At 42.7% G+C, this 18,307-nt stretch overlaps 1 protein-coding gene across 2 annotated transcripts; it reads right to left on the bottom strand.

Annotated features, from left to right (window-relative positions):
* Positions 1 to 2,246: 2,246 nt before the first annotated feature.
* On the bottom strand, positions 2,247 to 17,473 carry TYRP1 (tyrosinase related protein 1). 2 transcript variants are annotated; one of them, XM_069230156.1, is made up of 8 exons: positions 17,363 to 17,473; positions 16,610 to 17,024; positions 14,792 to 15,114; positions 14,368 to 14,572; positions 12,740 to 12,907; positions 7,448 to 7,627; positions 4,933 to 5,079; positions 2,247 to 2,498 (listed from the first exon to the last, which is right to left on the bottom strand). In XM_069230156.1, exons 2-8 carry the CDS (start codon positions 16,986 to 16,988, stop codon positions 2,299 to 2,301), a joined length of 1,602 nt encoding a protein of 533 aa, XP_069086257.1. In that variant the 5' UTR covers positions 16,989 to 17,024; positions 17,363 to 17,473; the 3' UTR covers positions 2,247 to 2,298. The 2 variants fall into 2 exon arrangements, with proteins under 2 accessions (XP_069086257.1, XP_069086255.1); XM_069230154.1 differs by having other exon boundaries at positions 17,264 to 17,417.
* Positions 17,474 to 18,307: the final 834 nt, after the last annotated feature.

The raw sequence follows: 18,307 nt of genomic DNA, 5'->3' as shown, positions 1-18,307 counted from the left end.
AGGTGCCTGCAAATACTAACCCCTTTCATACCCTCAGCTGCAGAGTTTAGTAGACATTAAAGAAGGACCGTCTTGGACAGAAATTATATGAATCTACAAATGGGTGGTTAAACCATATTTTTCTAGAAAAAGCAGGGAGGAGCATCATTTCTGCTCTCCCATGCTTGGAGTTTCATTAGAGTGCAAAGATATCCTGGCATTGTGGAATTTAAGGCATTTTCTGTTAAAAATACAAATTAAGGTCCACATTTTAACTGAGAAGTGGACATGTTACACCCCACATCATGGTTGATAGTTGGATTTTGCTGTAATCCTTTTCAAATGACTTGATTCATAAATATTGTGCCACTCTGATTTGCACCGTCTAGGATTATTGTGACTGGTGCGGTTTGAATATGTAATCAAGACAATCCTATTACTGTGAAGTACTTATTGTGACACCTTGGTAATCAATCCTTCAAGAGAAGCCATCAGGTTGCAGTGATCAATAGGATTTCAAATACAGGTTGAGCCACTAGGTCCAGGCCACTTGAACAAAGAAGTTTGATGATGGGCTAGATTGCCGTTTTGGGGTGGGTGGCCACAGCATTATTCACAAGTATTTACCAGTTTTGTCATGCATACCCTGGAAATAACTCAAGAGTTCTTAATTTTTTCCCTGCCTTTCTCCAGAAAGCCAGCATTCTAAAACCAAAAAACAGACTGGGATACGTCAGAACAGCACTCATTTAAATAAAAGTAACTCCAGGGACCCAACTAGGAGACGACTATACTACAATCTGAGAATAATAAGATCAGTCATTTTCAAACTGTGCAGTGATAGATGCAAACGTAGCATGAACCACTCAAATTCCCTTACTTCAACTTTTGTTCAAGAGTGCAGCACCAGCATGCAGTCAGTGATCACTACCACAAAACTAATGCAGAACAATTAAGAAAAACTTTGACAGTAGTGTAAGTGGCAATACAGTTACACAATTGCAGATCTGAATATATTAAACTTAGATTCCTGTGGTGATCCCAATAGAAAACTCATCTGCAAGAAGTTTAATACTACAGTTAGAAGTTTTTCATGACTGGAAGATTGTGGCATAGTATCCTTTTGCACAGTAAGGGCCAGACAATCGTATGCATTTCAGGAAACCACTGAATGCCGGGTCATTTTCAAATTAATATTTTTCGGTAGGGATTATAGTTCAACCAAGGCAACTCTAGCACCAAAAACATCAAATTGAAGGTCCAATGCAAAGAAACGCAGCTACAGAAATAGTAACTAAGAGCTTTTTTCAAAGAATGCCCTATGCCAGCCCTGCAGACTGAACCCACTGCTGTTTAGGTTCCATTAGCTGGAACATTTTCAAAGCCAGTCTTACTAAAGATGTTAACTACCTGATAAAATACCTTGATCTTGCCAAAGTCCCCTGGAACATCCATCAGTTATTCCTAGACCACCCCCATAAAAAAATATATATGTTTTTTTTATTTGGTACGGCAGCCTACAGGAAAGCCAAAGTCTATGCAAGTCCAGTTGTGTTTCTCAGCACTAGATACTTTACTCCATAATAGGATGACATTTAATTTTAATTGGTTATGTGATCATAAACCTCAGACTCCTACAATAAACAGTGAAGGGGTTAATCAAAACCCCACTCAAATGGTATAAGTCACCATCACGCTGGATGTGGAGTTTCTAGAAACCTATAATCCAATGCACAGATCACCACTATTAGTGAAAATCACCCACGGAAAGGTGTAGGGGACCAGATACGGGGACAGACTGGCAAAATCTGACGTAGTATCATTAAGGATTTTGGCAGCACCAGGCAGGGCATTGTAGGGGCCACTGTACTTGTGATTTTAATTTCATGAATGTATAATGCCTAACAAACTAGCTAAACAGTGTCACACTGGATCCCCAAGATACTTAAGACTACAGGTAGATAAGCCAGAGGTTTAGATTGAAAAATAGAACATACAAAGTCAAACTAATAAAAGTTCACTTCCTGGTGAGGTGGTGCTTAGCAGATGGGGACCCTGGCTGATTACTGACTCTGCTCAAAATGTATCTTGTGATGAAGATCTTAACGTTACATGCAGTATCAGCAATCAGAAGATGCAGCACTCAATAAGCAACAATACATTAGGAACATCTGCTAAGCTGATGCTAGTTCCACTGATAACTGGAGCTAAAATATTGATTGCATGCTCTTTGGACTAGGCTTTAATAAGCAAGATTCAAGACTAAGTTATCAGTTTATTCTGAAATTTTATTTTTTGTGAAGTCCAGTGGAAACTTATTCAAACAGCAGATTGCCTTGCATCTCTTTCGTAGTCTTCTTCAGAGTACCGAGGATACTGCTCACCAAGAAGAGGTTGATGAAGGTCGTCTTTTCTCCTCCGGTGCACAGCACAAGAGGCAGCAGCAAAGATAACAGCCACCAGAACAAGAGCTGCTACTACTGCAATAGTTATTATTTCTGTGATGTTCAGATCCCGACCTATGGAAATACAACATATTATGTCATAGCAACAATACAGAAATGGAGTTGTGCAAAATATGCATACTTTGCCTTTGTGCACTTTTAGAATGTTACTGTAAGAGGCTGGGCCTCTATCTAGTGGTAGTTCGGTCGAGCAGTTAGGCTAATCTTTAAGTGCAAAGTATTGTTGTACTCCCAGTAGCAATAAAGCAAGACTCTCAAAAGAATAACTCAAGACCAATTCACAACAATAATTCAGATTTCTTGACATTTAAAGCAAAGATCAAAACTGGGTAAGTACTTTAAGTTATGAATTTTTAAAGTTGGGAAAATGTATGTTGTGTGTAATTGTGCCCCACAAGAATCAAACGAGAAATACTTAAAAATGCATATAAAAATCAGGCAATGTGTTTAGCAATATCTCCTTTTGCAGGTAAGTTGGTCTTCTGTGGGCCCTATGGACCAAGTGGAGAGATTTAGGCAACTCCCAATTAGGCAGGAGCAGCTGATGAAGTCTATAGAGCTGGTGCAAGGCCACTGCAGGGCACCACTTGGAAAAGCACTGCACAGGCAGACTTTAAGAGGGATCCAGTGGGTCCACCTTGAGTGTTGAGCTCACAAGGGATCGGGACCTTTAGGGCTCAGTTTGATTATCGTTACAGGGTGGCTGGGTGTACAGCCAAATAAGCAAGCCAAGAGCTGTGTGCAAAGGTGCCCTTGGAAGCAGAGGTAGGTTTGAGGGTCACTTGCAGGTAAGCGGGGGCATTCTGTTGGGAGGACCTGTTGTCTGAAGTCCCTTGAGGCGCCTTCTACTGGTCCTTTCATTCCAGAGTGGACTGTCCTTCTGGTTGTCTGATGTGAGATAACTAGTACCAACTGCTATGCATGGTTGAGCCATTGGTAGTTGCAGTGCCACCCAACTTGGCACTCTTGCAGGGTTTGTCCTCCAAGTTTGTTGGTGAAATTCATACATGTCTGGTTACTTGGTCAGCAGCTGTCAGTGAGGTGACCTTCACTGGTTCTTTGCGCCCTGGATGCAAGAGTGATGCCTTCACCATGGAGAGAGATCTGGTGGGGGGGGTAACCACTTCTGTCCTTGTGTGGTTTTCAGCTGTTGCTCACACCAAAAGTGGGAGTTTTGCAACAGGGGTAGTCATCTCCAGCTAGCAGCAGGCCTGGGGAATCAAGTTTCAAAGGCAATAAGGCCTTAAAAGCCCACTAGCAGTGCACATTCATAAGGAGGGAGGAATTACACCTCCACCTAGGAAAGGCTTTTTCCTGGGACCCAGAAAGCAGGATCTAACCCCAGGGTTCCAGAATGGTGCATGGCAGTGGCAGGCTAGTTGGGACTAGCCAGCAACCATTTCAGTGGTGGTTAGCTTTGCAGGGGCCACCTCCAACATCCCCTGGGTACTGGTACCAGTTTGGATATCATTCAGAGTTGTTCGATACCAAATAACCCAGGGTTCAGAATGGCCAAAATGTATCTGTGAAACTCGTACTGACTAGTGGCCAGCACATGTATTTAAAACTGGTATGTTGACTTACTATGTTCCAGGTTTGGCAAGGACAGTTGACACATTGCTCATGCAGCTATGCCCTCACATACAATATAGTGCACCCTCTCTAAGCAAAAAAAGTTCCCCCCCCGGCCCCCACCCCGGGAAGCTTATCCATAGTGCATCCAGGGCATAGTGGAAAAGGCACACAGGCTGTGTGCCATGTAAAGTTTTTTTAGATCACACCACGACACTCAGCTTGCAAAGGAAGTGGTGGGTACATATAGATGAATGGCCCTTGAGGGTAGCACAATGTGCTGCTACACTCAGGAGCCTACTCTTAGTATCCCATGCCCTGTGTACCAGAGGGCCATTTACTAGGGACATGTAGGGGCAGTTGAAGGGGTGCCAATGCAACAAAACAGTTGCAGGGAAAGATTAGGCCCAGGGAACCTGCTTAGCAGGGGACTTGGGCACTAACAACTTTGAGACCACTTCAATACCAGGCAAAAAGTGGGGGCTCACCATAAGAGGCCTTTCCTCACACATTGTTCAAGCTCAAATTTTTACAAAGAAACAAAATAGCACAAGTGTCTCTGCTACTTGTGCTCTGGATGGGTTGTTGCTGTGCTACAATTTTGCTGTAAATGGTGGTGTAATTATGCTTAAAAAGCATGCAAAGAAATTTCTGAAATTACTCTTGCATAATTTAAGACTTCATCTGAACCCAAACTGAGCACCCAGACCATCATTAAAGTACTCAGTGAATTTTGTTTGTAATTCAACATTATCTACAAGTCTTTTAAAGCTCTGCAACTCTGAGGAAGCTCATGCCATTAGAGAAAAGACTGTTAGAAGCCATTAATGTTTGGTCCCCAGTCAATCTGAAACTAGCGTATTACAAAATTTACTTTACAGATCCTTGTACATCAAATTGATTACAAATAGCTTACTTGGCCACTGGACTTCGTATGCATATCCCAAGTTTTCTGGTGCAGTAACAAACATCTCATCATTAGAAACAGGAGGCCAGAATGGAACCATGTTATACCGTCTGTTATGACCAATAGGAGCATTCTCAAGTGGATAAACCGATATATCTGTGGAGTAGACAGACAAGAATATTAGCAACTAATAATTACAAAACTGTAGTGTACAATATACATGTGCCCAGTATATTCCCTTCAGATGGCTGCATATTTAGGATGAACTCTAATTTAAGGTAATACAGTATAAAATACAATTCCCCCACTCCTGTACATGCTAAGGATGAGTCCAGTACTGTGGTTTGAATCCTAGCACCACATACAACTTGTCAAATTGTTCTAAACTGTACACACCCAGAAATGGTCCCTCTGCAGATTTAAGTGGTCAGTCCTGTGCCCATCAACTAGATTCTCCCTGCACTGAAGGGCTGGAGTAAGGATCCATAGTGGGCTGTAAGCAGCTGTTTGTTGAAAAACTCCGTATCTGTAATGAAGATTATTCTTAGATCTGACCCAAGATTACAGCCATAACTCCATCAAGGGAATATCCAGGAGGTGGAGGTTCCTTATGTTTTAGGTGCATAAGCCTCAATGCTACTTCCTGGCTCACAAACAGATGTTAGCAAATGGAGAGGAACACTGCACTTATTCATCTGGATGCTTCAATAGTGTTATGAGGGACCAAGAGTGCGGGGTTCTAGACTAATACAGTAGTACAAATAAACAAGCCCACTCTTTCAGACAATTTTTGTATGGAATTGTAGCAGTACAGATTGTGAAAACTGCGTTTCTAAGCACAGCATTTGTTTGAACCAGTCAAACAATTTAAAGATGATATCTTGTGTAAGAATAAAAAGTCACTGCCCAGCTTAAAGGGGCACTTGCTGTATACCGTGATGAGGTAGCCTTAATCAAACAATGTGACCCAATTATGAGTGCTTGAAAGAACTGGGTGACTTGCAGGCACTTGGCCTCTGCAGTGGCAAGGACACCTACTGAGGATCACTGGTAGTTTCTAAAAGTAAACTGGCTACAAATGTTTAAGTCTTTGACAGTTGTCAGTCTGGGACTTCAGCAGTAAGCCTATTGGTCTGCATATTTTATCCACCCCCTACCAACACCCCCCCCCCCCTTAACAAAAACTCTTCCCTGAGTACCTTCTCAATCCTATACTCTGAAAGTTGTCCTGCTGACAACCTCCCAAACAATTGACCGTCAGACACCTCATAGTTCTAGGTCACGACTACTAACTGAAGGTTATATTAAGAGATGCTTTATAAATGCAGTAGCATTCATTCTGTATATAAAGTGCCAACAATGGTATTGTGAGTGCGAGAGGACGTATGATGCCTAGTCTTAAAAAACAGAATTTCCTTTTCATTCCAAATACACTGCTTCAAGTCAGTCTATGCTTTGGGACACAATAGCAGGATCATTGAATTTGGAGTCGGGGCACTGGTAGGTCCTTGAGGGAGGTCTGATTGCTATTCATGAACTGAAGCGCACGCCTAACATCCTGACTCATAGCATGCTGGTATGGATTTAGTTTCAAGACCCTATGCTTGTAGAACAAAGAAGCACAAAAGTACATTAGTATGTTTATCCTAAACCCTGAGGCACAGCCAGGGTCCTTTCTTGAAATAAGGAACATACTATTTGGATTACTGTGGTCCTCATCTTTGCAGTAAGGTTAGCACACCAAGGTATGCGCTTATCCCAAAGATTTTAAAAAGATACCAGTTATTCCTACCAGCATTCTTGTACCCTCCACAGTACACCATCCCTCTTTAGATGACAGGGTTAATATTTAGAGTGGTTTAAACTAAAGTGGTGAAGCATTTGCTATCAGGTCAAGTCATTGGCACTCTTCATGACCATTATGTGCCAGAGTGGTATTTAATCAATGAATACCCCAATCTTGAAGATTGCGGCAGGTGCCCATTTTCAAAAGTGAATGACTTACCTTGCAGTGCCTAGAACTGTTAACTCTGAGTTAACCAATCAGATATCCTTGTTCTAATCCAGTTAAGATCAACATTACTCAGTTTCTTAAAGAGGGGTACTGGTAGACTTGTTAGTTGCTGGACATTGGACATGTGAAGCTTCCCTCCCATTCCCCACCTTTGTGTTAACCCACACCCACAAGTCAAAACAAACAGCAAGTGAACTCCGCCCGCCACCTCTATCTAATCACAACACTGAGCCAGAGACAATCTGATGTTACAAAGAGACCACCTGAAGAGAACGTCAGTTTAGGTAATCTCAGCATCTACATCTTACTGATTTATGAAACCATTATATCGAGTTGCCTAGCCAGCATAGATTGAGTGGTGTCATGGATAAGTACTATTGAAAAAATTAAGTCTATTTGCTTGACTGGTCACCAAAAAAAATAATATATATATATATATATATATATATATATATATATATATATATATATATATATCCATCCAAACAGCTACAAAGTGCCATTTCTTACCAGCATTATGTCTCCTCAGCCATTCATCAAACACTGCATCGGTAAACGTGTGTAGAAGAATAAAAATGGGATCATTAGGTGACAGGTGTGTTTGTCCTCCAGTTCCATTCAAAAAGAGATGAGCCAAGTTGTGGAGACTTCGGACTATAGGATCATATTTTCCTGTAGGATCATTGTACCCTGAAAGAAGAAATCTTGATTTCAGTATTTAGTACTGGTAAGCACCAACAGTTGAACTGGGTAAAAATGGCTGTTCAGTGTAAATATGCCAAGGTATGACATGTTATCACCTCAATAATAAGCTTAGCAGTGACTAAGGTGTACAGCTGAAATATAACCAGGGTACATTTAAAGTTTAGATGCCAAATTAAAATGCATTTCCTTTGTAGTGGATGTTGCCCTTGTTCCCCACAGTGTATCCTGGACACCTTTAGGAACAGTCATTGTGGGGATGATTTATGGGAAAGTGGCTGCAGTCCTCCGTGCTAGGGTGGCTGGCTTGTTACTTGAGAACTCTTCCTAGCCAATGCAAGTTAACAAGAAGCAGTCAGTCAGCCCACTAGTACATACTGCATAGATCGAATCTTCAGTAAATACTGCAATGACATGGCAGGTGCAGATGTTGCACTACATCTGTAGATCAGTTTCCAATACATCCAGTTACCCACCTCCCTCCAACTGCACAAGAGATTATATTCCCCAGCTCCCCATATGTCAAACCAAGAAAGTGACAGCCTAAGTAATCAGTTTGACAATGGGGAGGGGGGGGGGGGGAAACCTATTCATTGGTACTCCAATAAAATAGCACAATAGATCAATAGATGTGTTGCCTGTACATTCAAAGAGATTAGATGGGGCCTGCCAGCCATCTTAAGACAGTTTCCCAGGAAAACTTAGTTAAGAGACCACAATAGCCACAGACTGAGGCTAATTAAATGACGATAAAGAACATAACTGCAATCCATCTGTCAGTTCACCTTTTAATCAATATTGACCTTTAAACATGCCCCACAAAAACAGTTATGCACCTCAACCATTCTTAATGAAGGCTAAAGACGTGTTAATCATGTTTATCTCTTCCCCATTTTCCTTTTGAGCCTCACCTTGTGACCAAAAAGCACCTGTGACAAATGAAGCAACTATAGTATAAAACCTACTTATTCCTCACTCAACTGGTGGATACCCACATACTTACAAGGTACTTGTCACTACTGCCCCAAATTTGTGCCTGTATTCACTGAAGTATATGGGTTGTAAACTAACCCTCTTGAAACATTGTGGTCTTTCAACTTTTTTTTTTTTTATATAAACTTAAGATAGTTTACGATTCACTAATTGAACTCTTCACTTCAGTAAATATATTTTTTCAGCCTCAAAATACAAAGGCAAAAAGAACTTTCATTTCACCCAAGTTCTTATAAAGGTGTAAAATCCTATGGGAAGCTACAGAAATCTCTAATCAGACAAAACACCCACTATTAACACGAATACTAAACATGGGCAGTAAAAAGATCCTGACTAAAGAAGCCCTACTGAGGGACCCACCTGGCCTTGCATCACCTAAAGTGGGACCGACTGCTTGGTTAAACATTCCACTTTGGTATGTGAGGATTCTTGTCCCTGAAAGAAATCTTCCTTGCTTGGCGGGGGGTGGAAATGTGACCATTAACACCTCCCAGACACTCATTTTGTATATTTACACCTCAGTATATACATTGTGAAATCTTACACCACATCTGCAGTCTGTATCAGGGTAAACCATTACGCATGATCCTGATCCTTTCTTGGTTAAAGGATAAAATAGTGTTTGCAAAGACCTATTAGGACAAACAGAAAGCTGACCTAGGAATTCCTTCCACCTATTGCTGACCATCAGCTGTTTTATCACTCACATTTGCTTGCTTTCCATTGGATGTCTCATTTGTTTTAGCTTGCCCAGTTAGGATTGCCCCTCTCCCCTATAGAGGATAGTCTGTTTATCATCATACTCCTATGCTTCCAGCACGGTTCACTTCCCTGTGAAGCATTCCATTAGACTACATGCATTTTTAAGCTGCCTCCTTTGCACTTCTTTCCACTTAACCCCTCTCTGCCGTCAAGCTTCTCCCTCCCAAATTGTGTCCTCTGCAGTGTTCAACGCCACCTTCCCACCCCCCCCGTGGCTCCATGTTTTCTCACCAAGTCCATGCCTCTCAGCCCTCCCTCTGGATTGCTTGGTCCTCCTCCTCCCCCTCCCCCCCCCATGTTCCGATCCTAAATTTGATGTTCATCTCTTGCTGGTGTGCTGTTCCTCCCACCCCAAATAAAGTTTGTGCCTGCCCTCCTTTCCCCCCCCGACCTTCCTTTTGTTGCTACATGTACACCCTTCCTCAGTTATTCCTTTATACAAAACCACCCTCCCTTCACTGTGTCTGCACCTATTCCTCTCCTGTTGAGGGTCCTTCCACCCACTCTCCAGCTTCCATTTCAGAGTTCCACTCACACAGCTCTTGCATTTCTCACCCACCCTATTCCCAATCCATTCTTCCTGTTGTGGTGCTCCTCACCCACCATCCATTGCCACTTAGTGCCTGTCCATCCAGCCTGCCTGTTTTTCCTATCCCAGTCTTTCTGCTGCCATTGTTGCGTACAGCGGTCCTCCATTTCAGCTTTTCCCTTTGCTTACTCACCCTTCATTGCTGTTCCCCACCACACTTTAATTAGGTTTCACCTAAAACAGCACATGCACGGTTTCACGCAAGAACTAGTATTGCCTAGTGGACTTAGGTCACCCATTGCTTTCTAAAAATAGAAATTGACAGTTGTTTGCTTGTTTCCCCATGTTGCCACTTTTTGAAGGATTTCCTTTTTATTGAAGCACAGTTTGTGTTATCCATCCATCTCCCTTGTGTGCTTTACCTCCTTCTCCATGTTCCTCCCCTATTCCTCTCCCACCCACCTTAGTTGCTCAAGTGCGGTCCCAATCCCTCTCATTCCCCCTGTACACTTCTCTCCCACTATCCTTTCTTCTTCCAAGTCCACCCATTTTTCTTTCAGGGGTGCTGTGGGGACAGGCAGGAGATAAGGGCAGGTCACAGGTGGGATTGGGGCGGCAAGAAGTGGGAGCATACTGCTCAAGATTCAAAGCATTAAGACACAGCCAATACTAATGGGCGGCAAGTGCATCAGCACTGGATAACTTCAGAGTTTTTTTTTTTATGTTTAGCCAGTCTGCATACCAGCCAGGCTGGTTTGAACTACAAATCATTGTCCAAGCCAATAGCTCAGACAATACCTACCAACCTTGCATTTTAAAGCAACTTGGCAAAACTGACTGATCCAATACATTTCAAAGGTAAGACCTATTGGGTTCACTAATGCCAATTTTCCTTTAGTGCTTTAGGAAAGAAGTGTAACTGATCCTTTACTTTCCATTTCATGCATACCTTTTGATGTCAAGGTCATCTGCCGGAATGCTCTTATTCCCCTTTGCAGTAACCAATTTTGCAAAATGTACTTCGGGCTGCAGAAGGCTAGTCATGCCAGGACTCAGTCATGATCCACCAATAAATCAAATTATAAGTTAGAGCTATCTGACAAATACATACCACATTGGTTTAGTTTCGTTTACGAATAAAACATGTCACAAGATTAACCACCTCATGTATTGTGCTCCTATAATTCTGATTGACCCTAGTTTCTTTATGCACCATTAATAGGTTGTCTAATAGGCCACAAGCAGTGTTTGGCAGATTGAGTACCACATGACCACAAAAGCCGGCTTAATGAAGCAAATTAGCAGACACGCAGGTTTCGTGAAATCAAAGCGGCTGTCATACCCAAAACACTCACTTTATATGCTGCTAGCTAAAAAAAAAAAAAAAAAAAAAAAAAAAAAGTCTGTTTATAAAGATGGAGTCTGGCCCACACAGTAGGCAATACAGCTTCGATAAACTGGCAAAGGAATAATATGCAGTGAAACTGCATTCACAAATATCCGTTTCCGAGATTATACGGATCATCTAAACACCGCCTGTATTCTAAATGTAATAAAGAACCCGAATCCTTTTCGTGCAATAGCAGGCAGGGTCTGAACGAGGAAGATATGCAATTGCTGTTAATATCTCCTCATAATCACTGCTTATGTGAAGAAGAAAAAAAGTGAGGCAAGTGTTTAAAACATGAATATTCCTCTTTGTATAGCTTGCATCCAGAACATGGGTTCATCTACATTTTATCTGGTGAAGTTTAATCGGGTGTCCCCTCCCTCACACTAACTTTCAACTAGAGAACACAAAAAAAAAAAAAAAAAAAAAGCACTGCCAGTTTTCCTAGCAAAGATGTGCAATGGTCATTTGAAGAGTTTAAAATATATACAAGTGCTGCCATATAAAATATGGGTGGATCTTTGAAAAAAGAAAAAAAAAATTGTTGTAAAGCTAAAACTATGCAACAGCAGAAGGAAAACAAGCATTTGCAATGCAACGGTCTCATGTTTGCTCACGTTAGAGGTATTAGTGTTGTAACCTCCAATGTGATTTTTCTTGCAACAAACTAATGAAACATAAAACAGTTTCACATATGCGAGCTGTTAGTCGCCATGAGAGTGAAAGAGCCACAAAAGTAAACAGAAGTTCGCTAACAGTGAAACTAATCAACAAAAGGGCAATCATCCATGTAACAGGGTCGATGTCATGCAAAGCGCTCAATTTCTTCCCAGCGAGATCATGCTGCACAGGAAATGAAAAGAAAGTCCAGAAACCAGCTGAAAACAGCCTCGTATGTTTTCAGTAGCTTACCTGTGCGCTCGAGGAGGGTTAAACAGAAAAGTCATGACGTATTCATGCCTTTCAAAAATTGAATCAATATTTAAAAAGGCAAGCCCACAAACTATTGAGTGATGGGCGTGACATGGGCATGGTTAGAAGCCCACAGAGATTACAACATGATCCAGAGCGCTTGGGCGCACCCGACCCTAAAAAGTAGATTAGCAAACCAGCTGTGATTTCAAAGCCCACTTTTCATGAGGATGAGCACATGTTCAAGAGCAAATAATGCTGGAAACCTGGTGCTTGAAATGGGCTGCCCCACTGCCCCATGCTGTAGGATGATGCAAGTTGTGAAGAAAGCTTTTACAGACCATGACGGAGCTGACCTAAAGCCCCTCAAAATATGCCTTTTTATTGTGTGTTTTTGAAGAAATAAATTGAGGCAGTGATGAAACTACAGCAGTCACTAGACCAGACAACAAAAAAGGGAGGTTTACAAGACCACCACACAATACTATTAAAGGGTTAGAAAATTGACACTTACCTTCAACTGTATTACGAAAGCTTTCAGAAGAGTTTGAATAGAAAGGTGGTGTGTCAAATAAGCCAACTTCAAGGCAGAGTGCCACATCCTGTGGTTCAGGAAGACGCTGCACCATTGGCCTGGCTACATTTCCAGCAGGATTCCTTCGAATTGGACCACCCTCCGTGCCTGCACATACAGATAATTAAAAACGCAAAAACTTCATACAGACTCCGGAATGAAAAACAAGTCTGCCAGGATTTGCAATTTAGGAGAAGACAATTTTTTTTTAGCAAAAGAAATCTCCAGTGACAATGTAAAATAAAGCCCACCCTGCAGAACGTGATATTATAAATGGCTACCTGCAATGAAGACAAAAAAAAAATATATATATATATATGAGTTGGTCTTTTGCCACACCTTTGAACCCCACACTCACTGACCGTTCCCACACTGCATGCAGCATCAGTTCCCATACTTTTGTCTTAATGCACTTGGACCACAGATGCAGAAAACCAAAGGCAACTGATACATTGTGTCATTAAACTGCTACAGCTGAAAGAAAGGATGTCATTGAGGGGTTGCCAGGGGGCTTAATTGTGACCTTGCAACCCCTGGCACTGACCCCTTGCCTTAGGTGGTGAAATCAGTGCCATGAATATACGGGCAGCTTGTCATTATGGACATCGCTTGAGGCTCCACTCCTTTTGTCAATTATTTTATTACACCATACTGAATAATAGTACCTACTATTGTAATAGAAATGAAGTACACTTATCTGTGATATGTCCCTCCCTGGCAGCTGAGGTAGGTAAAAAAAAGCATTTGCAATGCAATGGGTCTAGCGTTTGCTTAAGTTAGCTCTATTAGTGTTGTAAATTCCTAACTGGCCTTTTCTTGTTACAAATTGAAAATGAAAAGTAAATAGTTGAAATCAGCAAGCTGATTCAAAGCATTACAGTCGCCATGAGCACAAAGGATAGACAAAAGGAAAAAGGGTTTTGCTTGCAGTCAAATTTATCAGCAAACAATCATCCATGTTACAGGCAGTAACAAAACCGCCTCTAGGAGGGACAAATGTAAAGCATTTATTTACCAATGATAAGGGATTTTTTAAAGGCAAACCCCCATGAACGAGTGATAGTGATGAGCGTGATAAAAGCCGACAGATCGATTACAACAGGTTAAAGCACTTGCACACTCGACCTAAAAATGTGCTTAAATGTCTTGTGTGCAGGCACGAGTGTGTGTATGTATCTGATCATGGTGTGTAAGTGAACGTAAAGGTCAAATGACCTGTGATAGCACTTTAGGTACCCCTTGCCTTTGGGGGAACGGGCGTTCCTGGCTGAAAGCATGTTAAAGAAATATATATATTATAGCTGCTCTTAACTTGCGTCGACATTCATACCAACCCCTTTGGTTGCGCAGGTGGGCCAATCAACAACTGCTATTTTAGAAGCCATGATTGCAGCACTCAGCACACACAAGCACATTGACATTCATGGCCAGTATTTGAAACAAAAAATGTATATATATGCAATAGACAAGGAGTACAAGTCATTCTAAAACATTTCCTCTTACATGAAAATGTAAGATTCTTTTTACCCAAACTTGAGAATTACCTACGACTAACTCATAAAACTTACTGTTACAAATTGTTCCGAAAGTGTCGTAGTCTTCAACACTTTCACAGAGAATTTGCCATTGTGAAAATACAGAGTTGGAACTTAAAAGGGTGGAGTCAAAGTTGCTCCGAGCACCCATGAAGTCATCTGTGCAGATGTCACACTCATTGCCACCGATAGCAAAATTCCAATATGGAAGAGCAAACGTTGGGTCCCGAAGCATCTCCTGTAGAATATTGTGCAGAAGTAGTATACTCGATTAGCATTGTTCGTTTGAGTCTTGGAAGTCAGTCAAACTTATGAGCAACAACTTCAGAACGTTATACCATGAAAAACTATGCAACACTTGAGTATGGCTTGTGCCTTCACAATAGACGAAGTAAAAACAAACAAGTATATAAATAAACAAAATGTTGTAAGCCATCCGAAATTGTAAATACTCTACCTGCATATCTCTTTCCAGCTGAAGCAAATGATACCTATGCCAGGTGAGAAATGCTGGGCCTTCGTGAGAAAAATCTACTCCCCCAAAACTCTCCTGTCCTGGGCCAAGAAAGGTCTTCATCACAGAGTAGTAGTGAGTCCACACGAAGTAGTTGTAAATGGTAATATTCTCAAACTGAGTGTTGTTGCCATCTGGAGAAAAGATCTCTGCATACCTCCGTGAAGCGATGACATAGTGCGGATGTGTGGTTCTTTTGGCCATATCGAGGGCATTGATAAAGCGACGTCTTTCTTGAGCACTTAGCTCCAGAATGTTTCGCCTCACTTTAAATAAAAAAAATGAACACGTTTTCCAACGGAACATTCAATCTCATTTAAGATTATAGTTTACTTGCCGCCCAAAATTATAAAGTGTGAAACTAATGAAATGTAGACTAAGAAAACCAACATAAATTTAACCAAAAGAAATTCCTTGCATCACTTAATGTTAGTCTTTGTAAAAATTTGTGGCAAGCTAGGTGCCTAGAGGTCAGAAAGCCCGGGCCTACAAGGACAACTCCTGTATTATTACCACATATGCAAAATCCAGCAATAAACGTCATAGTCTGGGGCAATTTACACTTCTGGGTAGGTACCGTCAAGTGCGAGGGGCACAATGGGTACCATAAATGAGCAGAATACGTGGACACTATCTGGGAAAACAAGCATTTGCAAGGCCAGCCCGAAGTGCCATTAATGGGCCACCACAGACCCAGATGTATTTTGCATATCTTTGCAAACTAAACCAAAATCCAATCAGATTACTGAAGTGCATACACTGATAAGGAGCCATTTGTTTATTGTATAAAATACCTCAATTGAACGATAAACACCTAGAGCTATCTGCTTTACACTCCCATTTAGAAAAGCACTGAAACCCCCACATTGGTATTATTGGAGCAGGCGGAAAGAGGGGTGGAGTCTGCAGGAGAGCATAGAATGAGGAGGATGGAGTCAAACGGGAAGAGACTTGAGAGCTGCCGGTAAACAAAGGCTGCAGGAGAGAAGGCAGTGCTTCCTGCACTGCAATGCAAAAACTTCATATGAGGCAGCAGGACAAACCTAATATAATTAAGAGAAGACAACGTGCTGTTTCAAGATCTGATAACCAATTTCTCAAGCCACGGCTGAAGAGGGAGCACACCAAACGTCCACGTTTTAAGTTAGCCGACATCAAAGCCTTAGCTAAGTATTAGATACAATATATCCATTAGGCGCCTACAACGACAGCTAGAGCCCCCGGTTGATGAGAGCCAAATTGGATCAGCCATGACCTAGAACCTGGACCACAGTGCAGTTCTATTGTGATAGAACATGGACGGGGGACTTGCTTTGAGGATGGGAGGACAAAACTGATCCACCGCCGATAGCATTACTCCCCAATATAGGAGACGGCTTACTGCTATGAACAAGCCACAAAAAGGTTTGCAAAGCACTAAAAGCGCAACATATTTTAAAAATTGAAGTCACATGAATAGTGACTTAGTCACAGAGGGTAAACACTAGAAAAACTCCGGAAAAAGATGGAACCTAGGGTTCACCGAAACCCTAGAGTTTACATTTTACATGCACGCCGCTCAGCCCGTCTTTTGGGGGTTCTGGTGCTTGTGGTCTCGTTTATTCCATTACTAATTAATGTCTGTCAGAAACCAAAGAAACTACTTGATTAGACAAGCTACTCGTGTGGAACTAGGAAACCTGGGGTGCTTAACAGCATTTATGCAAGTGAGCCAGTCCTGGGCTACCCAGCTCCCGCCTGCCTCACCTCAGTGGCACTTACCTGCCAGCACCCTCAGGTTGCAGCTGGGCCCCGTCCATCCTGGTTTGCAGGAGCCGCAGTCATGGCCAGAGAAGTTGCCAACGCACAGACAGGAGCTATTGAAGAAGCGGGTGGGCCAGAGCTCACGGTCATCGATACCATCGTGCGGGTACTGGGGTCCATGCGGCCGGGCATCTACTTGCAGCGGTGCACAGCGCCCCCGGCCTACGGAGGCCCCACAGCTGTCCGTCGGGTCTGGAGTCAGTGATGGGAAGAGACTTGGACAGCATCGGCCGCTCCGGAGAGCTTCCGGGGTCACGCACTGGCGAGGGAACTGAGCAGACCCGACAGGTAGCAGCAGTAGGACTGCTAGAGCTGGAAGCCAAAAAAGCCCTGCCATCCCAGAGCAGCAGATAGCAAGAGCCTGGAATCAGCACTACACAGGTGGAGAAAATGAAGATATTAAGTAAACAGGATTTTTCAGTTGTGGCCTTACCGCAGGTGCTACTTAATCATTAAGCAGAAGTGTCAACAGTCCTAGCTTTTAATCAATATCAATTTTGGAGTATATTATATACTCTACAGCTCCCTCCCCGATATCGACATGAGTCTGCACATTGGTGAAGTCGTGTACAGAGCCACAATTAAGACCACGCGCTGCTACTACAAATGAACCTTAATGCAAGCTCCTTCGCGCTCGAACACCTTCTCTGCCTGAGACACCCTACTGCACGAAGGGCTTCTAAAATAATTAGAGCTCCGGGCTTGCCATACCCCCTCCACTCGGGTAGTGCCAGTCCCAGGCAGTCGCCCCTTAATCCCTTTATACTCCCACGGGCAGACCTTCAGAGGATGGAGCGCATGACTCGCTTCACGCCGATCCTTGTGATTTCACGGTTTAGTAGGGGCCAGCTCCTCCCCATCACACACCAGCAGCCACCGACAGCTGACTCCGAGAGACAGCACGCTCCCCAACATGCTCATGAAAGCAGACGTTACGGGAACTCATTCGAGCACAGAAGCCAACATTGTTCTTAAACCGTCACATGGTTGTTACACGGCTGCACGGCAGTTACGCCAAGGATCAATTTTATTAGGCGAGCAAAATCGCAAACTAAACTATATGTATTAGAAGCAACAGATGCATCACTACACCTTCGCAATAAGCGCAAGCGCCTGCCCTGAATCCGCCTAAACTCCAAGCGCTGAGACACCCTCCAAACACACGACTCTTGGCTTCATGGGGCTTTTATAAGCAGAGAGCGGCGGAGTTTGCGTGGAGTTGATGTGGTATCAGGCACACCTGACCCAAATGAGTGCGTTTGATTCCATCGTCAAACATCGCAATGGACATCGTGTCTTGCTGTTTGTTTCTTCTTCAAGATCCTTTAACTTCCACTCCCACTTGGGAATTCACCAGACACCTCTCAGCCATTTCAGCAGGACCTATGTGTTGTAACCCATTAAAAAAGACTGCTCAAGTTTCACAGACAGGTCAATGAGCGGGTAGGAAACCCCAAACCAGTCCAATTTTTCTTTCCATTCAGGGATAAGTCACATTTAGCCCATTACAAACTTGGGACCACAAGTCCCAGAATGCAAAGAGACCTGATTGGATGAGCTACTCGCGCATGGATTTGAAACACTTGAGAGTTCTGAGTGATCTTGCAAGACATGCTGCGACCAGGCAGAAAGTGGTTTAGGGTGCCCTCGCGGTTA

The sequence above is a fragment of the Pleurodeles waltl genome, chromosome 1_1 (assembly GCF_031143425.1).
Source record: "Pleurodeles waltl isolate 20211129_DDA chromosome 1_1, aPleWal1.hap1.20221129, whole genome shotgun sequence".
Classification (NCBI taxonomy): domain Eukaryota; kingdom Metazoa; phylum Chordata; class Amphibia; order Caudata; family Salamandridae; genus Pleurodeles; species Pleurodeles waltl.
Note: the sequence above shows the minus strand (reverse complement) of the source record. Positions and strands in the feature narration are given on the sequence as shown.

Bases quoted from the DNA above. Each gene is read 5' to 3' on its own strand.
- TYRP1 (XM_069230156.1), bottom strand. From the start codon at position 16,988: ATGGCAGGGCTTTTTTGGCTTCCAGCTCTAGCAGTCCTACTGCTGCTA. The intron at 15,115-16,609 runs GTAAGTGCCACT...TTTTATTTAAAG, and splicing joins CAACCTGAGGGTGCTGGCAG to TGAGGCGAAACATTCTGGAG. The intron at 5,080-7,447 runs GTAAGAAATGGC...TCTACTCCACAG, and splicing joins GCTGAGGAGACATAATGCTG to ATATATCGGTTTATCCACTT.